The following is a 26,780-nucleotide window of genomic DNA, read 5'->3' on the forward strand; positions in this document are numbered from 1 at the left end:
TTCTTCTTAAACCTGAAACAAGTATAAAAGCACATCTCTTAAAACATTTAGATCAACTTTTTTTCCCTGTTCATGAGAAAAGAATTTAGGAGTGAAGGAAAAACACAAAGTCTTTCTCTGTGACAGAAGATAAAGACAGGGAAAAAAAACAAGAAAAAACAATGAAAAAGCCTCACCATTTCTCCTTAAAATCCTTAGGAGACCAATTCTCCCTCTCACTTTGTGTTTTGTGGATGGAGAGGTTTGAGTCGATTGATGACAGAGTTGGGTTAGCACCGGGACCATTTACTGAAGAGAGGGGAAATAGCTCTTCAGTCAAATACTTCCATATATTTGGCTTTTTCCAGTGGCTCTTCTGCACTGTTTTCTGAAACAACATGACTATGTTGATTACTGCTGCAAGAAGATTATTATGGTAAAAATGTTCAACTGACAAAGATTTCAGTGTGTGTATTATCAATTTGTATGAGTCAGACCTTTGTTGGCAAAATCTCAATGGAATTGCAAAATACAGTTTTCCAGCTCAGCAGACTTGTAGCAAACATGTACAACTTTATGCAGAATGCCAGTGCCAGGCATCAGAGTAAAGGTTTTCAGCATGTTGCAAAACAAACAGCAAAAAAACAACCCACAAAAGAACAAACAACCAAAAAAAACTGCCAACCAAAAAAACCCCAAACCACCAACCCCCCCAAAAAAGAAACCAAAAAAAAACAAAATCAAAAATTGTGGTCATCTCAGAAGATGCAAAACAACTGTCTGAATGTGAATGTGTACACACACACTCTTACCTACACACATGCTCTAACACATAGATGCAACATTAGTCAGGCTCCTAATATCTACACCTAAAATTGCAAAGAGGAACTGTTTAGCACAAGACTATACAAATGCTCATATTGAACTGGTGGGGATAGATTTTTTAAACTGTTCCTCTTATTGTCACCACTGATTTAACTGACAGAGCTCTCCTATCTATCATCAATCAATTTTTTAATTGCTGTAGGTGAAAGCTAGATTTAAACAAAAGCTTTCGAGGCACGAATTTTCATATAATACTTCAGTAAACAGTCAGTTTTATCAGTTTAGATTCCGTTCACTTGTGAGGAAAATATCAAACAATCTGGCGATCTTGTTTAAGCTGTTTACAAAAATGTAGATATCAATGGTAAAAATCAAATTATAAAAGTATTACTGATGGATACAAAAAAAAATTAGAATTAGTGGAGAAATTTAAATTAAAATATCCAAAACTTCCAAAATTTTTTTGAAGACTGGATTTCTTCTAAAAGCCTTTTTTTTCCTCAATTTAGTAGTGCTCAATAAAACTGAAAAGCTATTAAGCTAAGTGAATAAACTATCAGAAGCTATCCACTTTTTGGTGAGTCAGCATTTCCAGTTGTAACAACAGCCCTGGTGTCAGATTATGAAAACTCATTGCTCTAGATAGGATCTTAGAGGAGAAATTTCAATCTCAAAATAACAAATGGTTTCCATGTAGCTTTAAATTTTTATTTTGCTTCCTTAAACTATATAAGGAAATGAAATTTTATTCTTTCATATACCAAGGAGGAACTAGGCAAGTTTAGCAATAATGTTCTGGATAGGTGGTTACACATAATATACTGAGTATTGCAATAGGATGTGACATGCTGCACATTGCAAATGACATAAATCATTAAATGTATTAATGTTGAAGGCCTTAAAGTAATTTATGCAATTTACTGGTTGGTCCACAACTCAGTGTTTCAGGATTAATCTTATACTTCTGTGGGTCGTTGAACAATGTCAGTGGTCAGTTCCCTTCTTTTCCCTCTGCTTTATTTTGTGGTTATCATTAGCAATATTGCTTAATACTTCATTGAACCTCCTTTTGCCTGTTTACTCACTATGCAGACATATTTGTGTTCTCTATAGCCGAGTACCCACAGAATAATATGAATACTGTTAACTTTAAAATGTAGTGCCATTATGAATACTTGCTTAAGCACACAAAAATTGCTTGGGTTCAGAGGCCAGTTAATAAGAAGTCAAGTCCATCTCTGGTGCTATTGTCAAAGTCTTCTTATTTTTCTTCTTAGGTTTGTACATATACAGAATTATGATTGCATTGTTCAAAAGAATACTGGGATCACATTCATAATATCTGTTAGTTTGGTAACAGTATACACTCCACTTTACCATCTTAGGAAATTAAGAAAAGAGAATTGTGGGTTTTGTTCATCATTGTTCAGCATACAAAATGTTACTCCAATCTATTTGAAGTTCTACCTGAAAATTTTAGCACTGAGTGATTATTGAAATAAACACAGAACAGAAAGGAGAATCCTATAAACTCACTTATAATGGAAATACAAATGTCAAGCTCAAAAAATCCCACAAATTGTCAATTATTCCTTTAACATCATCCTGTTCTATAAGGCAGCTTGAAAGTAAATTACCTCCTTGTTGGAGAAAATACCAAGCCAAATGCTCTAACCTCTGATTTTAAAAAATATGCACAATGTCAAAATGTTTTAACCCCAAAATGTAGCTGGCATTTTATTTTTCATCATGCCTGTTTGTATGTGTTACAAGATTTATGTTGATGAAATGAATGGAAAAAATGAGGACAGTAGAAAGAAAAGTTGAAGTCAAGGCAAAAATATTATTATAGTATATCAGAATCTCTCTGTAAAAATAACATTATGGGATTATTAGCTGCTTTTTGTGACAAAGGATATACAGGAGGCACTACCTCACCACAAACTGTATGGGCTTTCATTGGGCTTTCATTCCAGTCTTCTCCGGCCCCTGAAGCCCAAAGCCCACCTGGAGAGAAGATCCAGTTCCAGCTGCAGATCCACATCTCTGTGTCCCCTGACCTGGTCACTCTTGTCATGGGAAATCTTCAAGGTCAGCATGAAATAATTTGTGCTTTTTTAGAGAGGTAGGACAGGAACAGTAAATCCTACCTGGGGCTGGTGCAAGCAGTGTTTGTCTCATTTTTATTTGCATCATGATTTCCTTTTGCCACCCATTGATACAAAGAATGTAATTATAAAACCACTTCACATTACATCCATGTGCAGTGTTATTGTAGCGTAAATTCCTGCCAGTGAATGGAGGCTGGATAAACAGAGATATTTTTCTCCCGTGCCTTTGTCTTACTAACAATATCAATGAGCAACATCAGTTGTCTTCTTAGGCAGGTTGAAGAACACAAGCAACTGTGGCTGCTCATTATCTCATGTACCCAAGTAGTCTTTGCTAAATAGGCACATATTCTTGTATCCTCACTGCACAGAAAAGACAAGATTGATGGAGATCAAAAAAAAAAAACCCAAAGACAAACCTAGAAGGATTGCAAGTATTTATTTAATCACAGGACCATTTATCTGATTTTTGTAAGGTACTTCCTCACTTGAATTCAAACCATTCACAATAAGGAATAAGAAATTCACTGAAATTTGAGAATTAGACATCAAAGCAAGTCTGTTTTATCTGCTGAAGTAAACTGAAAAGAAAATTTCACAGTGTCTGGCACAGTCAAAGGTAGAAATCCTTCCTCTTTGTTGCCCTCCCCCAGATGCACCTTGTCTCCAGGAATACATCACGTGAGAAAAAAACTTGTCAATTATCAAAACTTTTAACTCTAAGACTGCGATTAGACAGAAAATAGAGATATGTTTCAAAATTAATGCAGTAAAGAACTATGGCAGTAATAAAAGAAGTCTTATGCTTCGTTTCAATATTTCCCCATTTTAGTTATTGGTTTGCAATATCACCACCCTATTAGAATCTAAGCTACAAAGACTTCAGGATAATAGATCTTCCTTTAGACAGCAGCATTTGAAGGGAAAAGGACAATTTAATATTCTAAAATCAGTGGAACTGTGTGGGCAGTAAGGAAGAGGGACTTATCTGTAGATTTACTGTGAAACAATTACGCTCCTGCAAGCTCTAAATCCCTCTCCTACTCACAATTAAAGGCATAGATAACTTCCTAATGTACAGCAGCTGACAGATCAGATGATGGAAAGCCAGTATCTATCACTCTCTGTTTACTTCTTACTTTGTATAGGGAAAATCACCCATATGCAAAATCCATTTGGGATAAAAAGAGCTTGGGTAGCAGTGCATAGTAGGAAACAGTTTCATCCATCAACTCTCCCCAGAAAGACAGGTCTGGATGTTTCATTTGCAGGGCAGAGGAGCAGATACCAAAGGAGGAAGCAATCAGTTCAATAACAAAGGGAAAACTCTCAAGCAGAATTTCAAGCTCCTAAATGACTTCCTGAAAAGCTCTTGCACAGGTTCTATTGTTTGTCCTCAGAAAGGCAATTGTCAGAAACTTGATTTCAATTTCAAAGCTTTCATTTATAAAGAATGCAGTGCCAAAGGAACTGATGTGGCATATTAACCGATACAGTGAATAAAATCTTAGAGATTTTCTTCAGAGTTTGCCTTTTACAGCCTATAAAAAACTCTAAACTAGACCTGGCAGAATCTTTAGCATTTCAGGAACCCCAGATTTTGGCCCCAGAGTTTACCTTTGAAGTTCAAACTTTTAAACAGCTTTTATGTCTAAATTCAGTTTATGTCACTAGTAAAATTCATCCAAACCAGCAACAAAGCTTACATTTAATGCACATTACTGTTCTCTTATGTCAGAGAAAGCTGTGAAAGTGATCCTACTGAATCCAAAGCATCCTATGACTCCCCTAAAGCTCTTTGGAGGCAGAGACTTGCCCACTGCAGAAGGAGGGATTTACTGCCTGCGAACTCAACATCTGTGATACTTGGATTGTCAGCTTAAGTACTTTAAAACTTTCTTCTGTGTCCTTATTTTTCCCATTAATCTCTTATCTTATGCAATATAAAAAGAAGATTGACAAAATAAATTGTGCAAGTAGGAATCCAAATGAGTAATTTGGCTTGCCTCCAAAATATCAGTAAAACATCCCCATTTTCACATTACTTTTCAAATTTCTGTATTCTTTCTTCTCTTCTCTTAAATTCACAGGAGATTCCTGGCTGATCCTTACTTGTCATAAAGATTTTGCAAGGAATTTTTGAAGGGGGATTTAATTAAGATGGCTAGTAATGGTTTACTTTTGTTAACTCAAGCACAGCATCACCAGCTGGGCAAGGGAGGGGATTGTCCCACTCTGCTCTGCACTGGGAGAGCCTCACCTCGGGGCAGTTTTGGACAATCCAATGTAAAAAAGATGTTAACCTATTCAAGAGTGTCCAAGGAGAGCAACAAAGATGGTGAAGGGCTTTGAGGGGAAGCCGTGTGTGGAGCAGCTGAGGGGCACTTGGTCTGTTCAGACTGGAAGAGACTGAAGGAAGACCTCACTGCAGTTACAACTTCCTCATGAGAGGAAGAGGAGGGGCAGGCACTGATCTCTTCTCTGTGGTGACAGGACCCAAGGGAATGACCTGAATTTATGACAGAGAAGATTTATGCTGGATATTAGGAAAAGATTTTTCACCCAGAGGATGGTTGGGTACTGGAACAGGCTCCCCATGGAAGTGATCACAGCACAAAGCCTGAGAGATTTGAAGAAGCATTTGGACAATGCTCTCAGGCACAAGGTGGGACTGTTGGGGATGATGCTGTGCAGATCATTGATGGACTCAATGATCCTTGGGGGTCCCTTCCAAGTCTGCATATTCTGTGAGTCTGTGACTGAGGAGACCTAAAACTTCCTCCATCTGGATCCAAGAGATGGGTCCAACCAACATTTCTGGGTTCAAACCCTGATGCCTGATGTTTGAGACTTGTTGTATGTGCAAAACTGCGTGAAACGACTTGCACACACAGTGTGCACTTGTCTGTCTGTTTGCTTGGCCCAGCAACTACACAGAAGCCTGACAGTTTCCAGCTAAGAGCTGGAAAGAAGCAGGTCCTCTGTTGACCTCAGAAGGAAACATACCAGTTTCCTAGGTGCTAACCCAAAGTCCCATTGCTCTAAAGGGGTATGTGAAAGGAGAGGAATCAAACCAATGAGAAATCTTTATTGAAAAAGAGTCTATTCTGCTCATCTTCTGGTAACACAAGCAACATCTTAACCTCCAAAACATTCACCTAAGGGGACACATTATCTCAGTCTTCAGAAAATCTGGGTACCTTTCACAGTGTTATATCTCAATGAATGAAATGAAGTCAAAACCACTGTGTCAGTTGTGCTCCTTCAGGATTACATTTCAGTCTCAGTGAGACTGGTGCAAACCAGTAATGGCCATGGCAGATACTCGTCAACAAGTAAGTTACTTCCTTTGCACATGAGATAATTCATTGACCCATAGCTGAACTGACTGGAAATCACCCTCCCAGAAAATGGTATCAAAAAAGCAGGTTCAGCTGTTTGTCATCCCACTGGCTGTTTACGTTTAAGTCATTGCAGTAGTTTTTTTATTTTTTAAAAGAAAGGATGCTTGCTTTGATCTTACAAATGTGTATCATTATTTTATAATCAGTTCAATTGTACATGAGTAGCATGTTTTTGGGCTTAAACATATTGTGCAGAGACTTGGCATAAAGGAAAACAATAAAAGGAATTGTAACAATTATTGTTTCCAGTTTCTATAGAAGAAGTTTCTACACTTACTTCTATCCAGTTTCAGACTCTTGATGTTAATTTCAGTTGCTATTATTAGTGACAATTGAAAGAAGAAAACACTTTTTTTATGAGGCTTTGGGGGTTTGTTTTAATATTAGACATTAGAAGAAAATTACCTGTTTCAACAGATCAAAAAACATACTTTAAAATGAGATGCTACTGTATTGGGTGTGTCTGAGACAGAGCTAGTTTTCCCCATTGCAGCTCTCATAGTACTGTGCATTGTAGGGGATCTAGAAAGGTGTTGATAACGGAGCCTCAGTGCTGTCCCTCCAAGACTCTCCTACTGCACCCAGTAGATTGTGGGTGGGCAAGGTCTTGAGAGGGGACATATCCAGGACAGCTAACCCAAAGTGGCCAAAGGTATATCCATACCATAGGACATCTGCTCAGCAGTAAAGGCTGAGGGAAAGAGGGAGGGGACTTCATTAGTACAGCATTTGCAAAGCAACTGCTATTCATACTAAAGCCCTACGTGTGAAGTGGCTGGATATCCCCTGCTGATGGGAAGTACAGAAGAAATCTTTTTGTCTTCCTTTGCTTCCATGTACAACCTTTGTTTTTGCTTTATTTAAGTGCCTTTACCTTGAATCATGAGTTTTCCTGCTTATTTTCTCCACTTGCATCCTGCCAAGGAGGGAAGAAAATAGGGTGCCTTGGAAGGTACCTGGCACCCAACCCAGGTCAATGATCACAACTATCAAATATTTTTAGCATCTTTCACAATCAAAGGTGCATTTACCCTTATAATTTTTGTCACATGTTTTTTGGCAGTATTTATAATTAAGACATCAAAGAACTCACTACCAAAAGCATGACTGCTTACTTTTTTTTCTTTCTTTGAAATATTCAGTAGATTGTTCTATGTGCTAAACATTCTGCAAGAAAATTTACTTTCTAGGTGATCCCAGAAATCAAGAATCAAACTGGGGGAAATAATGAACAGGATATGAAAATTTCCAATGCACACATTACCCTGTAGGTCTTGTGGAGGCTCAAAATTATTTTGTAATCTTATTGTTTCTTTGTTTTAAATTGAAAATACAAATACATGCTTTATTATTTTTTCATTTTAGTTTGAAATGCTTTAGTCACCTAGCAATCCAATGTTCATGATTAATATCTCAGTATTTTCTTGAAAATATTTCCTTTGAAATCTCACTGTCTAAGTCCTTGTCAAAGCCCAATTTGAGTGGCATTTATGATTTTATAGTGAAGGATTTGTCAGTTTTTTAATTATAAAGTTTTATTTTCAAGAAAATTTACATAATCTTTTAATTCGTTCAAAGAAAATTGAATGATTTTTTTAGTTTCCCATATTTGGCAGGATTTTGCAAGGTTTCTGTGAGCTACTTAGATATTTCACAAGGGCTTTCTTAGGTTTGTGGTGTGAACTAACTGCATTAAAGTCATGCAACTATAATTTAAGCATAGAAAATCTGGATGACATTTGACGCAGTACTCAATAGCAACTCTTTCATTTACAAATGGTGTAGTATCTTGTGGGTTCTGTTAGAAAAATATAAATTTCCTGGAAATGTGCAAAGAATTTAGGTTTGAGGAATAGTGGTTTGGATACATGTAAAAAACTTCTCAATTTATAACCAACTTATCTAAGCACCCAGTTTTTCAAAACGGAATTAACATCTCTGATGCATAAATATATATATTTTTGGAAAATATAAATAGTGATATTGTATATGGCTGCAGACTGACTTACAGCTGTCATTTCACCAAAGAAGGAGAAAAAAAATTTGCATAGTTTCAACCAATCAAAATAAGTCCTCTAGCAAAAAAGTGAAGTAAGGCTCTGTAAAATTTAGTTGATGAGCTTTGAGGGTAATAAAAATGGAAAGCAGCCACTTTTGAGAAAGGCAAATTAACAGAAATCAACTACTCTTTGATGTCTCCAAATTCTTTGTTGCTTCAAGTTCTCTGTACGTCTTATTAAACTCCTCTATTTTGCTTTATTGAAGACATTTTCATCTTATTATCTTTCTTACTCTTACAATCTAAATTTAAAAGTGTTTGGTATTTTCTGCTAATGGAGTGTTCAATGACTATCAGGTGACTTATCTCCTGTGGATAATTAGCTGAAATCATCTTGACTATGATCAGTAACACTTGGAAGGAGATATGGTTAAAAATCATTACTTATATTAGTAAAGAGTATGTGTATAAACTGCATTTTTTCTTTGAACATAACAGACAATAAAATCTAGTGGATGATCTTGGAAACAAATATTACCACACCGAAGAAGCCTAAATAAATGAGCATCTATGAAAGCAACTAGGGTAAAAAAAATTGGAAAATCTTAAGTCCAAGTTAGTTGCTAATCAGTATTTAATCACATGGATCAAACAGAGTAACTGACCTCATTAGATAGGGTGCTAGTAGAAAAGCTGGAGACAAAAGTTTAGCTCCTTCACTGTGGTTGATCTCCTGTCTTAATCTGTTCAGTAAAATTGAAGCAATGGCACATTCTTACCAAAAAGATACAAGCAAAACAGACAGACCATAGAATCATAAGATTGTAGAAGAGTTTGGATTGGAAGGGACCTTAAAGGTCATCTAGTTCCAACCCCCCTGCCATGTGCAGGCACAGCAGGGGGGCTGGAACTCACTAGACCAGGTTGCTCAGAGCCCCATCCAATTTGACTGATGGAGCATCTTCAACTTCCCTGGGCAACCTGTACCAGTGCCTCACTACCCTCACAGTAAAGAACTTCCTCCTGATATCTCATCTAAACCTACTCTCTTTTAGTTTGAATCTGTTTCCCCTTGTCCAATTAACACAAGCACTTATAAAAAGTCCCTCTGTGTCTTTCTTTAGGCTCCCTTGGAGTACTGGAAGCCTGCAATTAGGTCACCTCAAGGTGTTCTCTTTTCCAGGTTGAATAAACAAAATTCTTTTAGCCTTTCCTCATGGGAGAGGTGCTTCATCCCTCTAATCTTTAGAGGTGACCTCCTCTGGGCTTGCTTCGATAGGCCCATGTATTTCTTATGCTGAGGACCCCTGAGCTGGATGCACAGGAAAAAAATACAGGAAAAAAATACTGACCAGGAATAAAGGACGGTAATTTACAGTAGTAATGATGTGTCTACAAGCTGCAACGGCACACAATGGAGAAAATACATGCCAGCAAATAAACGCTAAAAAGCATTCTATCAGCCTTTCCCACTGCACTTATTTGAAAGACAAAATTGGGCTAGATAGACCCTTGGTCGCACTTACTGAGGTGTTCATTATGTTTACAATGTGTGCTTCCCTCCTTGGTGTTACTCGCTACTTGACTTACTAGTTAGACAGACCCAGGTGAAACATATTGATTGACAGTCTAAAGAATGATCTGTGGGACATTGGGACCATCTCTTTGGCTCCGTATTGACTTTAAACAGAACGAACTCTCAGAGCATTCAGGCAGTCTATCTGATCCGCTTCCCACAAATAAAATGTAAGTAGCAAGGACAAGTTCATCTTCATGAATATTGGCAGAACAACTTTTAGCCCTGAAAACAAGTGTAGAAGTAATTCCTTATAAGGAAGAGAGGGTTTCTTAGCATATGAAGAAATGCCAGTGGCAGCACAGGTTTCTTTAAATTTTGACAGTACTTCAAAAACTCTGGACAGTCTGAAGCATTTAAAAGCTGAAGCATTTTAAATGTCTGAAGACATTTAATAGCAAGGTATAGTGTTCTGAGGGGTACATAGATGAATATTTCAAATGAGGAAACCAAGAGGAAAATATTTTTTAAAATAGAACCTCACTTGCAGTGGCCACAATTCTGGTTGAGAAGGTATTTAATTTCTATTATGACATACAGAGGTTTAAGAACATGATCTGTTGTGCTAATATTGTTCATATTTGTCCATTATCCAACTATAAATTATTATCAAAGTGTAGTAAAAATCCAGTCTGGCTAGTTCTGAGGTATGGAATACAAACAGATTTCTGAATACTTTGCAAAATGTTTAGGTTGCCCTTTTACACTCCATGTAGCTTTTATCTTGACATATATCTGCTATCTGCCTTTGGCATGTTTGAAGGAATCTGGTTTCGAAATAATCAAGTCATGCATCTTAGAACTTCCTGCTCTGATCACAAATGTGCCACATTGCATATTTATTTGACAGACACATTCTCTTGAGAGAATGATATTCATATGTGCATGATTCTTAATGTATTCCAAACATTATCTGTATGTCATATATGGGAATAAAGCATAAATAAAATATTAGAGTTGAAGAAGAAATAAAAATTATGGATTTGGAAAACAACTCCTCTCCAAATGCAAGGTGCATGGGAATACAAGAGGATCATCTCCATAAATACATTTCTTCATCCAATTTCAGCTTAGGTTCTCACAGATCAGTGCAGAGCAAAACTTCTGATTAAACTTCAATTTAATTTTCTTACAGACCTTAAGGAAATTATATATCAAGTATCACATGTACTCCACAGACCTCATATTTCTTTATTCTCAGATATGAATTATCCAAGCAACCTACATAAGAATTTAACTCTGCTGAGTTGCTGCTTTCATTGTTTCCTAAATTCTTGAGACAAGAAGTTATAGAGTCAATCAAGCTTAGAGAGCAAATGGATATCACAGCTGAAATGAAGAACTGTGCATTTATTGTGCATAACTGAAAGATCAAACAGTGAATTATTTCAACAAAAGTCTACAATTTAGTTAGAATTAAACTCAATAGAACTTAGTTAGAAGTGATTTAGTTAATTTTATAAACTACACTTATACAGTAGTTTCTACAGATTTAAATGAAGTGTCCTTCCCTTTAATAGGGGTTTTATGTTGTTGTAAGGCATGACAGCTATGTCTAGTCCCAAAATTACATATGTAATAAAATTTAGGTTCACTTTTATTGCAGCCAATTCCTTTTAATCACTTGTTTTCTTCCTAATTACATGGTTTAGCAATCCTGGTTTTGGTTTGGTTTGGTGGGGTTTTTTGGGGGAATGGGGGATGTTATTTTGTTGTTGTTTTTTTTTTTAATACTTTTTTTTTTTAATGTTTTCTACCATTCAGCAGAAACATGATTAAAAACAACACAGATATTTTAGCAGATGGGTGATTACCTCTTAAGACCTCCTATGGAATGGCTATTTGTAGCAACTTATGGGCACATGCAATTTTTTCCCCTTAAAATATGGACAGTCCAATCTTTCTAATTCTAATGTGCAACCTGAGTCCCACATATGGACTTTCAGATTTCTGGACAGCTGCATGAGGACATAACTTGTACAGACTGATTTGAATTTTAAATTGTATCACTTGAATCATGCAACTTTTTAATGGCATCTTCATTTGTACCTACTGGTGTACACATTTGTATACCACCACTATTTTATATCGAGCATGGGAACCATGGTAATGTGACCCTTTCATGCTGCAAGAGATGCTCTTCTTCTCTGAAGCAACAACCCAGCTGCTGGGAGAAAGGATTTATGTTGGTCCATGGCCCTTCCCTGATGAGTGCCTGGAGCCACAGGAAGCACAGGCTGAGTTTCAAAGCAGATACAATATTGATTACAGCTACCTCGATCTGTTAGAATTATCTATAGCCCTTCAGCTGTAAAGCTGAGTAACCACTAACCCAGGATATGTGTAGGGATTTTTCTGAGGGAAGGAAAGTTTCATGTAATGGAAATCTTAGGAAGCCTATTGATACAGTTGAAACTATTCATATACTTTCTTTGCCTCTTAACCACAACCTGGTTACCTTGTCACTTCTGTACCTATCTATCCATCTAAAAGCATGTATGTTTATATATATTTGTACATGGATATATCTATAAATGACCTATTCTATTTCTACAGCATTTACATCAAAAATTCCTTTTACTAGTCTAAAATATTTAAGTTTTTTTCCTTCTCCAATCTTCTTTACACAGTTGCCAGATACAAGGAATTCTGGGCTTCAATAATCTATATTTTTAAAATTAACCTGAAGCCTACATTTTGCATTAGGAAAAATGAATGAATTAATGGTTTAAGCTTGTTAAATTCAGTTGGACATATTTACAATTAGAGCAAACTGACAAAACTCATTTTAAGTGAATGAAATGGTAGCAATTTGCATGGCTGAGCAGATGGCACTCCCTCTCTTCGCCTACAAAAGCAGTACAGCATGGTTGTTTTGAGGAAAGTCATTAACATAACTTTGAATACTAAACTGGACTGCACAGTCTCTAAAAATAGATTTATTGTGCACTACTTATGTGTGCACCTAGCCTAACATGCCAGCACATAACCATGATAGTGCCACAATATAGCACAGGTCCTTAAAACAGCTTCCACGTTGCTATGCAGTGCAAAGATTGTGCATTTTTTTAGTAGGGGACTTCTCAGCATTACTGCCAAAGATCCTGGGAGGGATGACACAGGCAAAGGCAGGTGCCATAGGGGAGATTCTTTCATTATTTAAAAGTCTTACCTGTGTGTAAGACTGCCAAACCACATGCTAATTTCCTCCAGTGTAGATCAGACGTATCTCCATATATAGCAAGCAACCTCCAAAACCTCTCCTGTGGTTTTACATCTGGAATACTAAAATTATTACAAAATACAGATAATAGCTACACTAACCAGTTTCTGTACAATAACTCAGTAGTCAGAGAGCTGGCACACCCAAACACCTTTCACTTCTGTGTCAGTGTTAAAGCCCACCTCTTTCACCTTGCAACCCAATTCACCAGGTTACAGCCTGTCTTCAGGTGTATGAAGAATGTCAGAGAAGAATACTGAGTTTGGTTTGGTTTGGTTTGGTTTGGTTTGGTTTGGTTTGGTTTGGTTTGGTTTGGTTTGGTTTGGAAGAACATCTAGAAGGCATCTAGTCAGTCCTATGTCCCACTTCAACTAAGGCAATCATTAAGACAATACTGCTATTACAGCTCTTCCATCAAAGGAATTGGATGAGACAGCACAGGATCATAGAATCATTTGGAATCACTGGAAAAGACCTCTAGGATCATTGAGACCAACCATTCACCCAACACTGCTAAACCCAACATTAAACCATATCTTGAAGTACCACATTTACATGTCATACAGTATCATATGTAACCCCTCACATGAAGGTAATTTGATTTCTTATCTGAAAACAGGGTAAATTTCAGTTGTTTCTAATGAAAAAGAAATGCTAGCTGGAGCAGGGAATCAAAATCGGAGCCCTCATCTTCCTGACTGTTAATTACTCTTTCACCATATTAAAACTCCCTGTAGCCTAAAGAGTATTTAATTTCACCCAAAGTAGAGCATTTTTGTCAAAAGGTATTGAGACAAATCTCTTCCTTAACACCACTGTGATTGCTGGGTGCAACGCTCCTTTGGGAAACAAGCTGCAAACTACCTGAAGAAAAAAATTTACTCTGTATTCTTTAAGCTCTAAGCTGGTTAGACAGGCAAGGTGTTAGAAGCAATAGCACAACCACTGTGTCTTAAGTGGGCACCTGGCTTTTCTAGTTCGTGAAGTGTGATTAAGTCAGCACCTTCCAGGAAATGAAACTCACTTCATCGAAACTTATGCCTGATCCAGCTGAATCAACCGAGAAAAACTGACATTGTAACCCATGATTCAGCTGACACCTCATGCTTGCAGGACGTGCAAGAGGAATGTTGCAGAGGAACGCTAATCAAAATGTCTCAGTATTCAAACACAATCATGCGGATATTTTAATGCGTTCAGTTTTCTATATTATGAGGCAGTTAGCAAGGACTGCTCATATATAAAGTTCTGTGTATAGAAGTGTTACCTGTATTTTTTATAACCTAGGACAGCTATATCCTAACAATTACTTGTTTACCTCTTTGCCTTTTTAAGAACTTCATGAAGAAAACCTTGTGGAACTGCAATAAAAAGTACTAAATTAAATGAAAACTCCTTATATGTTCTTACTGTTATTCTTCTTTCTTCTCAGACATCTGTTGATGCATACAAGGAAGGTCTCGCAACACTGTTTTGTTACCCTTAGAAAATGATGAAATTTAAATGCAGAAAATTATCTACTATATTGTCACATTAATTTTTAAGTATCATTCTGACTACTTGCTAACACGCTTTTATTGTTTTTATTACCTAGTGGAGTGAGAATCTTTCAGTACTGATTTCCAGACAGTGAAATTCTTTGACAGAAAGGTTTAATCTTTCCTTAGGATATACAGCATAGAAAGGAATGGAATCTGTTGTCATTCATTTTATGTAAGTAATGATAAAACGCTATAAAGTATCTATTCATAAGTGATGGTATGATGCCTATAAATGGTAACTAGTTTTTTAGTTTCCCTGTTCTCCTTATATCATGTCCAACTTTTTATACTGTTTTTATGGAACAAGGTTATCATTGCATGAGACTCTGAAATGTGATCTTTTTTTTCCTGATGCTAATGCTTTGTTTCGGAACAGAAAAAAAAAGATATCATTGCATAACTCACTGAACATCCTGGATCAGATGATTTGTTTAGAATTGCAGATTATGCTCAAAGGGACTGCTTGAACCATACTGGTTCCATCAGAATTACATAGAAAATAGAGCCATCAAAAACACATTATAATCTGTTTTGAACAGTTTGATGCTGAGTAATGAAGAATCATGATGCCAATATTTTTTATTTTTAATTAAATATAAAACTGAAACACATTTAAAAAAAAGGGTCAAATGAGAAGATTTTGATGCTCCTGCTCATGATTTTCACATGCTTTTTAAAAACACTGTATCTTTTGCCCCATCTCAGTTAAACAAAATTGCAGCTATGATAGTTGAAACAGCACATTTCATATGTTTTCAGACACTTCCAGTTCTCAGGCAAAAAGACATGCATTAAAATATAAAGATGTCTTATAAATTCTAACCGCCTGTAGTTCTCCAAATGAAAATATATTCTTCCATGCTCAAATTGTTGCTGATACTGTAACCATCCACTAAGAGCAGGGCATGCCTGTTTGACAGTAATGTAATCCACTTAACAACTGATTGAAGCCTGTGTTTTTTGGCTTTGCTTTTAGTTGACCACTCAGTTGTTTGAAATCATTCAGCATGTGGATTGGTTAAATACTGAGAACTCATGACCTCTATTTGATTAAACATCTCACTGTGTTTATGTTTAATTAAGAATAAAAGCAGCTAATTATTTTGTATGACCTTTTGGCACAAAGATGTCCTTTGACTGTTCTTGAGATCAAAAGAAATGTTCATAAAAAATCAAAATAATTTATGTGCAACTAGTACAATCATCTTCCTTCACAAGCTACAAACTGCTTATTTCAAACTGAATCTTCATTTCACTGTTGTCTCACTTGAGATTACATAAGTGCTAATCATGTTTGGATAGCTTATTTTTTATTTATTGGATACAACATGAATTTGCACCATACACCAACACATGTGCACACAGACATTGTTAATTTATAAATAAGTATGTTCAATTATGCTGCCTGGATGTCACAAAGAAACTCTTCACTGAAAAGTTGGTCAGGCATTGGAATGCACTGACTAGGGAGGTGGTAGAGTCACTGTCCCTGGAGGTGTTCAAGAAATAACTGGATTTGGCACTCAGTGCCATGGTCTAATTAACAGGGTGCTGATCAGTCAAAGATTTGACTTGATGATCTTGAAAGTCTTTTCCAACCTTAATGATTCTATGATTCTATGTAATTACTGGGAATACTCACTGAATTAAAGTCAATGAAAGTTTTACACATTATTTTTGAAAAGTGTTATTCAATAGAACAGGAACACACATCTCAGTGATTCTGCAGTTGATTTTTCCCAAATTTTTCTGCTTTCAGATGAAATAAGAATAAAAAAGTTGTTAGAGATGCTCTGTTAATGGTGGTGATACACCAGCTTTCTTCCACCTTGAAGATATTGGGATGCTTCAACTTATTTTAAAAGTAAACCTAAAAACTGTAGTAAGTTGTACATTGGTTGGTATTCTGAAAGTGATACACAGTCACTTTGCAAGTTACTTCAACTTGCAAGTTTAAGAAACATTTCTTCTAGCTACTACTAGCTCCAAATTAAAAAATATAAAAATGGGAACTGTGCATCTAAAGCTGTTTATACAGCTCTTCTTTTTTTTTTTTTTTAATGTAGTTTAAGTACAAAACAATAAAGTGAAAAACATCTCTCCAGGCAGCTGCCTAATGGTTGAAGACCTCAGTATTTTTAGGTGCCTCTCAATAAGTCTGTAATTGCAAGCAGAACTGGTACTCTCAGAAAAAGCAAAGCCACATTTTTTTTTTTACAAAAGTAATAATGTTGCCCCTGCCTAATTCTACTTTTTAGATTCATCTCTCTGCATACAGGTGACAGATTTGCAGGTAAAAGCACTGATGTCTCTGAATCTTTTATTTCAGTTGCAGCTGAAAAGATTAAATGAAAACATGGATGCTCCAATCTACATAATGAGTGTCCAGTTTGCAAAGCATCTGCATTACTTACATGCACAAAAGATGCACAGAAAATGACAGGGTAGCTGCTGCTATGTCAGTTATAGAAGATTGGAGAATGTTTTGTTATTTTTTTTTCCTTGAGTTTCACTGAGAAATAAGTAGTGCTGTCAGAATGAAAATGCTCTCTAACTTATTCCATCTAATTCATTTTTATCATTTGAAGGCTAAAATGAAAGTTCCAGTGTTTTAACCATTTTCTGTAGTTTGGAAGGCAAATCTTTCAAAATTAAAAAAAAAAAAAAAAAGTGTAATAGCTCAGAAATTTTCCACTATAAAAATAATGCTGCTTAGATTATCCAAGACATGGGGATGAAGGTTATAAAAGCATATATTTGTCACATCTGAATACTTCTGTGTTCAGAAAGATTGACCACCTTCTACTTAAAAACTGTATTGTGATAAGCCTAACTGCACCTAATGCATCTTACTTCATTACTCATTTTTTATCTCTCCTGTCTTCCCTCCTCAGCTTCCTCAACCAAGTTAAAATTTCTTTGGGCTGTCAAGCATTAGAACAGGCTGCTCAAGGAAGTGGTGGAGTCACTATCCCAGAAAGTATTTACAAGATGTATAGATGTGGCACTGAATTACATGATTGAGTGGTGGACTTGGAAGTGCTGAGTTAATGGCCGGAATCAATGATCTTAAAGGTCTTTTCCAGACAAAATTATTCTGATTCTATGCCTCTATATACTCAATTTCTGGCCAAGAAGGCTTATCACAGCCTTTTCATCACGGTTTGTGTAGAGAAAGTAATTTTTCATACAAAGATAATTTCTTAACTGGTGAGCTTGGCTCACAGAGTTTCCACCAAAAGGCAGCTTCTATTTCCAAAGCCTTGTTAAAGTTTCATGATCCCATGTTGCGCTGGTTTTAGCTGGGATAGAGTTTATTTTCTGCACAGCGGCTAGTATGGGGCTATGTTTTAGGTAAGAAAAGTTTGAAGAGTCGTAAGTGAGACACTTTGAGAGACCTCCATGGAATTTACAGCACTAGGAGGTGTCAAAGCGTGGGGGCGGTTTCGGTGACCCAGGTGATGGCGAGCTCTGCCACCCGGACCCTGAGCAGGCCCAGCCTGCGGCCGCACTCCAGGGCCACGCTCCCTAAAATCCTGCCCACAGCTCCGCTCCCTTCCTTCTCTGGCGGAAGCACCAGGGGCCTTCAGATGCGTCCTGCCAGGTTCCACGGCTCCCCCCTTCCCGCTCCTTCCCGATGAGCCGGCCTTTGCAGCCAGCTGGCCTTGGCGCTTCCCTCTCATCCCAGCCCCGCCGGTGCGCGGGCTGTGCCTACTCCCGCCGGGAGCAGCCGAGCTCGTCCCGGGCCGACGGGAGCGGGAGCGCCGGGCCCGCGGCGAGGCGCTGCCCGCAGGGGCGCGGCCCGGCCGCGGGCCATGGAGCCGGGCTGCGGCCGCCGCGGCGCCGCTGCAGGTGGGTCGGGGCGCGGGGCCGCCGGCGCTGCGGGGAGGCTCCGAGGGGCAGCGCCGGCCCGGGAGGTGCCCCCAGCCCGCGGCTGCGGGGGCTTTGGGGACATCCCTCGTGTGCAAAAGCTGCCTCGGACGGGCCCCTGGTTCTCCTGATGCCCCTGGGAGAACCAGCTGGTTCCTCTGGGACACCTGCCTTGTCTCTGTGGGGAGGCCCCACGCGGGCAGCCTCGGGTGATCAGAGTGGTTTCCTGAGGAAAGGTTGAGTTTATGAGGAAATGGGAGCCTTTGCATGAAAGTTACACTGCTTTGGTTATTAATAATAAAGAATCAGTTATTAATTACTTGTCTCTACTAGTTACAAATCTGAAGTTTTTTCCTGTCCATTTCATCAAAGTCACAAAGAAAAGCACTGTTGTGAAGTTTTGTTGGATGGATGCTGGGATTCAAATAATGTTTAGTGCTCCTGTTAAAAAAAAAAAAAAAACAAGGTTGTGTGAATATGCAGATAAAATAGAGTATCAAAAAATTATCAGAGTTACCAATATTTTTCCTGATTATTTCCAATTTCAGTGAATTGAAATTATAGTTTCTGATCACTCTGACCTTAGGAATTCAGAAATCATAGGGCTTGAAACATGCATTTCTCTCACTGACTGATGGAAGAAAGTAATGATTAATTTTGTATTAATCATTGAATGGCCTGGAGTTCTAGGTCCTTAAAGATCATCTAGGTCAACCCTCCTGCCATGGACAGGGACAGCTTCCACTAGACCAGGTTGCTCAAAATCCCATCCATCCTGGTCTTGAACCCCAGCTGGCACTAAATAAATACCAACAGCCTTTTCTTCAGGCCCCCCACCCCAGCAGGGATAATCCTAGAGAAAAGGTAAACCTAATGGGTTGAGATAAGAATAATCTAATAATTGAAATAAAAATATTATATAATTGTGATACTAAGTATGCTAATAACATGATTAATAAGAAAAATTGTCAAAAGGAAAGGAAGAGAAAGTAAAAGAACCCAGAGAGAGTAAAAGAAAGAGAGAGTAAAAGAAAAACAAGTGATGAACATGGTTGCTCAGCTTCTGATAACCAATGCTCAACCTATTTCTGTACAGAGACCCCAATATTCCTTTGGCCAGGTTGGGTCACCTGCCCTGGCCTTGCTCACCTCCCAACTTTCAGTGCACATCCTCAATAGCAGAGCATGAGACATTATAAAGTCTTTGACTTAGGGTAAACACTACATAGCATCATCAAAACTTCAGGATGTTGTCAACGTCATTCTCATACTAAATCTAAAACCCACAACTTTGTACCAGCTACTAAGAAGAAAATGTCCCAGCTAAAACCAAGATTTGCATCCACAGCTTCTCCAGGCAATCTGTTCCAATCTTTTATCACCCACACAATAAAGAATTTCTTCCTAATATCTAAATCTGCCCTCTTTCAGTTTAAAATCATTCCCTCTTGTTTTGCCCTTGTAGAAGTCCCTCTCCAGCTTTCTTGTAATACCCTTTAGGTGCTGAAAGGCACCCTGGAGCATTCTCTTCTCCAGGCTTAGCAACCTCGACTCTCTCAACCTAGGTTCAGAGGAGAGAGGTGCTCTAGCTTTCTGATCATCTTCAGGGCTTAGATGTTGTCTTAATTTGAGTAAACGAGTAACTGAGCCAAATTAATGTGTAAAAAAGTACTTGTCTATGGACTTGGCTGTGAATCCTTGGCAAGTCTCTTCATTGGTTCGCTGTCTTTTTCAACTTTCAGTGCTTCATAAATTAATATTTAGACACTGCATATTTAAATGTGGTTATAATTATGTCAGTGTCTATAGCATATGTAAGGATTCGTTATTTATCACATGCTGTATGCTTTTTAGAGTACTTGATTACTAGCAGCAGTCCCTCTTTTCCTTGTCCTCTATTACAGACATTTCCTTTTGAACAATCTCATCTTTCTTTCTGCCTATATTAAATTTTGTGTAAGAAACCCAAACCCAAGATTTTTCAAATACAGTGGATGCATTCTGGAAGGCTACCTGAATGAATCAGTATCACTGAAAGATATTGATCTTGTAGATTTAAAAACTTGTGGAAACTGAACTCTTCAGGTAAAGGCTGAAAGTGTGAAACTGAAAAGGAAATTATGGTGATATTTTAGTCACTATATTTTAACATGGGAAGAGGAGATATGCAAAACAGTCTTCATAAAAAACTCCAAATTCCTGATGATTGCCTTTTTTTGAACGCTGCTTTAAAATTCTGCATTCAAATGCTAATACAGTCACTGCAATAGGTGAAACTGGGGAGATAAGGGCTGCTTTCTTGTTGTAACTTCTCAGTGTATAAAGGCTGGGATTGTTTTCCACAGTCCCTAATGCCAACTGTAAATTTACCCCGTATGTAATTATTACTAGCATATGTGAAACTTTGTAAAAGAATAAAGGTTTGAATTTCATGGTTTCATAAATTTCATCTCATAAAGCTATAATGAAAAGTACATCCTCAGTTCCCAAACCAAATGGATTTACACCCAGCTGATTAAGTGAGCACAGTTCTGTTTTGGTAGCGGAAGAAATCTGTGCTGACATAAGAATAGATAAATTTACACCACTGAGTTATACTTTAATTTCTGAACAGCAGGTTTTATAGAATAAATTCCCTATTCTGGAAACATATTTGTGTCTTTAGTAGTCAGAATAGTAAAGAGAAAGATGGTAATGGCACTTTGTGCCAGATTCACTGTATATTTTGTAAGTGAATTTTTTTTCTGTTGGAGGAGAAAAAGAAGATCAAAAGGAAGAACTCTCAGCTTGTAGGGAGAATATATACACCATTTTAAGCTACCATAAAACTCAGGCTTAAATTACTATTTTCAGATGATCTTGTTGAAGAGTGAGGCCAAGAAACTTTCAGGAGCCAAACCAATTTTTTATGCTTACATAATTCTAGGCATACTTGATGTTTCTCATGTCTTTAATTTGCACCTGTCTGCTATTTTGTGCATTGTAATATGTTCACAAAGTTATTCTTACAAACTTTTTCCTCTGACTTCTGGGTTTTTTTTCTAGAAAGCCTTTTTTTTTCCTCCCCCAGAGGTATCAAAAAGATCTAGAATTACAAACTTCTTTTAAGAGGTGATGCTCTCAATCTTGCAAAATTTCTCTTGTTAGTTAGGGAGCTTAAATAGGTCTTTGAAGGTCTTTGCTTTAGCTGCCTGTGGTGCACCAGCTCATCTCAGTGCAGTTGGCTGTCCACAATACATGTGTGTGCGTCTGATGTAGTCATCTTAACACTCTTTGTAGTCCGTGGGGGGAAACAAATGTTTCTGGGTCATGACTTTACCATAAAATGTACAAATGACTTGGCTTATTTTTAACATTAGAAATCTCTGTTTCTGCCCATTGATAATAAAAGAAGTCCAGACAGCTAGCTCAGTTGTAGCCACCTAAACTGTAGGTTTCTGTAGTTATGAGGAGATAAATCCTACGTCAGAAATGTTGCTGAAATCCTGACGGATTATGTTTGCTTATGTCCTTAAATTCTCTGAAGTGGTTATAATTGGGGAACATTAGTAAGTTCTAAAATGTTTTTTTTCAACTCATTCTTGCTATTTGGATTTGGAGAATTTATAAGATTTGATTTTAGAAGCTAAAATTATTTAGAAGATAGAATTTGAAGAAATAAATTATGCTACATTTGAGTTTCATTGTGCTTTTGACTTAAAGTATTTTAAATATTTATTGTTTTCAGTATTGTTTTACCATTTTGAGTGCATGTGAAAAAAATATGCTGTAGTTATTGTTAGGCTTGATGTAGGAAAAGTTCTTCCCTCACTGAGTATGTCCACATTACATGTCTTTGTGTATTTGAGCACAGGTTGTTTAAAGATGACACTGTGGAGTAGCCTTGGTGTAATACAGATTTTTACAATAAAAGCTGCATAATTGGAGGCATACTTCAGTTCAGCTTGATTGTGTAGCTGTCACATTATCATTGTTTATAATATACACAAATGACATTGTGTTAGGCATACCAATTAAATCAAGTTTATTTTATTGTTGCTTAATGTTGTGGCCGTATGTCTCTGAGCTCAGTCCAGTTCCACTGCAGCAATTGCAACATTTTGTGCTCCATCATAATGAGTCAATATCTTGGTTTCTATTGTATAAAGCAGATGAGGTTACAAAGATGTGGGTAATTTTTTCACCTTTATTTGCACTGTGTAATTAACAGACTAGTTAAAGTAAAAATCATGGTAACAAAAGTTTTTCCTTGAATGGTTGTGCCTTTGAGGACAGACCATACTCTTTAAGTTTCAAAGGAAGATAATTTTTTTTATACATTTAGGGCGGTCTGAAGTTTCTTAGCTATGTATTAGTGGTGAATGGCACTTTGTTTGTGTCCTGACAAATCCTCTTATTTATAAATAAAAATTTCACTTGTGGAGAAAACCAAGCCCTGGAATGGCCTGTAAGTTAAATGAATTACAGTCTGTTTTGTATCTTATGCTATTAATTTTTGAAATTATTTTTTTAAATTCATATGATAGTGGTCTGAATAACAAATGAGTATCCTTATGAAATCAATAAGATTTTGTCTATGACATTTGCAGCAGTTTCCTCCATTATTAGCCATGAGTTTCATGGCCAAAGTTGGAAATCACACCTAAGGTCTGAGTATTACTCCAGTGTTGAATTATTCCAAGTGAGTTTAGGTTTTGGGTTTGGCACCCTGTACCCTGTACCCTGTACAGTACCCTGTAATCTTAAATCATACCATAACTTGGCTACCTTCCCCCCATTTCTCTGTGATTTACCTGTTTCCATGGTCAGTGAGAAAACTGTATGTACCGCTCAGAAGAGTGAATATATGAAGTTCACTTCCTTTACCTATAAACATTCCTTAAAGACTTCTTAAAACCTCTAGAGCTGAGAATTCACCTTCTGCAAATGGCTGATTCTTTGAGTCATTAACCCTTAACATTTCAGTCTCTCCATATGAGCTGCTGCATCAAATGCACCTGCAAAGCTGCACTGGAAGATTGGTTGATTAGGGTAGTGCTTATGGATCAGACTATGCTGATTCTTCCTGTTACCCTGTTTCCTTCTTATATCAAAGGTCTTCAATGGATCTTACACCACGTCTCAGTTCCCCTTGGTTATATTACACAAAGCTGTATGGGACGGATCATAACTTCTTTTGTAATTATTTCAGCAGGTGAAAAATTGCTCAGCAGTCTTCCATGGCTAGGATCTCAGCAGGTCTGTGCTCTCAGCACCCTCTCTCTGCATGAGAGCTAAAAGCATGGAATGTCATTGTTGGATTGGAAATCTGTAGACTTAGCCCTGTTCAACACTGTTGTTAACCCATCATGTCCTCTGGGTGCTCTTCCAATATCAGTTTGTGGATTGAGGTGTTTGCATAGGGAACCTGTCACCAGGGGGTATCTGTTGTTAGGGTGCTGAGCCCTCCTTCCAGCAGAATTTGCAAGGGATTACTGGTTCTCTCCTTAACAGTGAGTAATCACAGGAATGGAGCTTTAGATAATTCTTGAACCTTTCTCTTTCTCTTATGTCAGATATATTTTGGCCTTAGCAGATAGAATTAGACTTGTGACTCCTTTGTGCTCTTGGTCGGGTACTATTCTTAATCAAGGAAAGTTTTTGGTTTGGTTCTAAAGCTTTTTTCTGCCCAACCAGTGATGTAATTTCTGTGCTGATAGCAAAACATTATTGATAAAACTCTGTAGCTGCCAATATGCTTTCAGTGGAATATATTTGGTGGTTCAGCACTTCCTGAGACCAACAGATTGCTGTGCAATTTTTACTAATGCACAGTTGGCCAGCATCACCATATTTCTAATAGTGTCATCCAGTGTGTTTTTTTCTAGAAGACTTACATAGTAGTTTCTAAGAGAGCAGTTGTTCCTTTAGGGGTATGGTGAAAAGCCTCAATCAGCTCTTAGAACTTCTGCTTTTTGATACACAAACTTCTCTTTTCCTAATCAGAAAATAAATAAAGAGAGATGGTGATAGTGTCAGTAACAAAAAGCAGGTGAAAGAGCTGTTTATTCTCCATAAAATCTTGAAGAAATCCATTCTTTCTGGAAATGCATCCAGGAATCCAGTGATTTTTTTCCTCCAGAATAAGAATATCTCCCTAAACTCTTTCAGTGTAAGGCACTCCTGCTGTAGAAGTGAGTCTGTATAAAATGTTAAAGGGGAAAAGCATCCCTCAAACTCCAAATTGCATTAATTCATTTATTAAATGTATGTCTTAAAGTGGAATGCTATATAAGATTCTCAAAGCAGAATTAGGTAATGATTTATGTGGTTTATGTGACTTACTAGGGATACATCTACTTTAGAAAATAGCATTTTGGAATGTTGTAGTTGAAAGATCCTTTTATTTGTCGCCACTGTACTGTTGCCTTGTGCACTAAGGCTTTTGTTATGTTTAAAACACAGTAGTCCCTTTCAAAATAAAATGAAAAAGTGACTCTCCTTATTTTGGTAATTGTTAGTCAAAAAATGATACCAAAGTAGCATTTCATATTGGTAGCATAGTGGTAATATGTCAGTGGTCAGACAGCAAACTTTGTATTTTCTTTGCAATAGTATGTTCTGTAAGGAGAAATAGCATACAATAAATAAGGTATTGGTGGTGACGCTGATGATAAAAGACACCTGAGCTTTTATGAAATGCTGGCATAAATACCACTCCCTGTCCCATACTGGAATGTTGGTCATTTTGCAACTCCTGTGAATGTAATTTAAAGGAGAATACTAATACTGACAAAGTATATTATGAAGAAGAAAGTAAATATGTGTTTGTCCTTAAAAGGAAGATGAATCAGAAAGCTTTGGCAGAGTGGTCTCTAGAGGTACCAAAATGTTAAACGAACAGTGTAAGACATTTTTCTGCCTGCCCTAATTTATCGTTATGCTCTGTGCAGGGACTTTGTAAGAATGGAGCTCGACAGACCCTGTTTGAGTAATATCTGGGTGAAATTTCTATTGATGATGTAATCTGGGAAGCACCTTTCATATTCAAAGCCCAATATTTTGGACACCTTACTGTTACTATTTAATCTTCTTTCAGTGTGGTTCCACATATTTCATTTTATTCACAGCTTTGAATGCAGTTCAATTACTTGTATGCTTTTGAATTTGTAAACATTTCCTTTGATGTATAAGGCAAGCAAGAGTCTTACACCAGTTAGCTCTCCCACAGAGGCGCTAATCCTTTGAGATTGAGAGAATCAACTTCTGCTTTTCACTGAAATTCTAGATATGAATTGAAAAGTTGTGTGAAATAGATTTTCTTTATCAAAAATTTTGCCAAAGTACCATTTAATGTAGAAATGCTTTAAGTAACTATAGTATAGTTCAGTTTCTAAAGGCTTACTATATAATTCATGTAAGAATGCAGTGGCGGCTTAGATTAGGTGATTTTACCCTGACACATGACAGAAATGGGGTGTTTCAAGTGGAGAAGAGTAGTTTAAAATATAGCTGTAGGTAAATAGATCCCAAGGAATTTTTGCAGTCTTGTCATTTTTGCTCTGTTCTATGTACAGTGTTAACTGGATGCTGTGTTTGAATGGACAGAGTGCAAGGAGTGCACAGGGATTGTTTGTGCCTTTCAGAAGTATTTGAAAGGTGAAAGAAATACATAAAAACCTTCTGTACATAAAGTGCCTTCTGTAAATCTCCCTGTTGGATAAATGAATATATGATGATTTATGAGTTACTATCTAAGTCGAGTAGAACCGGAGGAAGAAATCAGCTTAGTGATAGCAGATGATCTGGAGAAAAGATGACCTAAAATACCTTTTTCAAACCTGTATTGTGGCTATTTCAGAGCTGTTCAACACAACTTATTAGTGCTTAACCTGCAGCTTTGATGGATAACAAGAAAAAAACAGCACTGTGAAAAAAATTGTAGATGTTAAGGTCAGAGCAAAAGTGTAGGAAGTGATTTTTTTTTCTTAAATTATTATTTTGGGAGTGATATTTTTTCAGGAAAAGAATACATCAAACAACAGAATGAAAATGGTGTGAAATTAGGGGGAAAAAAGCAACTCTGCTAATTAGATAGACTGGTTAATATTAGTTGGTTTTAATTTAATTTTTCCTTCTCTGCTCCTAGGCTCTGTGCTGTTGCACATGATGTAATAATCTATTTTAATATTTTATTTTTCTGACTCTTTTAATGCCTTTTGCCCCATTCTCACTGTTTGTATTAAAGTTTATAAATCTGCCTTCTTCACTTA

At 37.1% G+C, this 26,780-nt stretch overlaps 1 protein-coding gene across 6 annotated transcripts in view; it reads left to right on the top strand.

Moving 5' to 3' along the window:
• The window catches only part of MEI4 (meiotic double-stranded break formation protein 4), a 145,870-nt gene that overhangs the window by 58,445 nt on the left and 60,645 nt on the right, over positions 1-26,780 (top strand). Inside the window, exon 1 of one of the 6 annotated variants that reach the window (XM_085574768.1) lies at positions 18,111-18,510. The exons of the other annotated variants lie outside the window; for them this stretch is intronic. Within the exon in view, the coding sequence (XP_085430894.1) occupies positions 18,474-18,510 (37 nt within the window). The 5' untranslated portion in view covers positions 18,111-18,473. Of the gene's footprint in view, positions 1-18,110; positions 18,511-26,780 lie in introns of those variants that run through there. 6 annotated transcript variants of the gene reach the window in all.

The sequence above is a fragment of the Lonchura striata genome, chromosome 3 (assembly GCF_050655825.1).
Source record: "Lonchura striata isolate lonStrDom1 chromosome 3, ASM5065582v1, whole genome shotgun sequence".
In the NCBI taxonomy this organism is placed as follows: domain Eukaryota; kingdom Metazoa; phylum Chordata; class Aves; order Passeriformes; family Estrildidae; genus Lonchura; species Lonchura striata.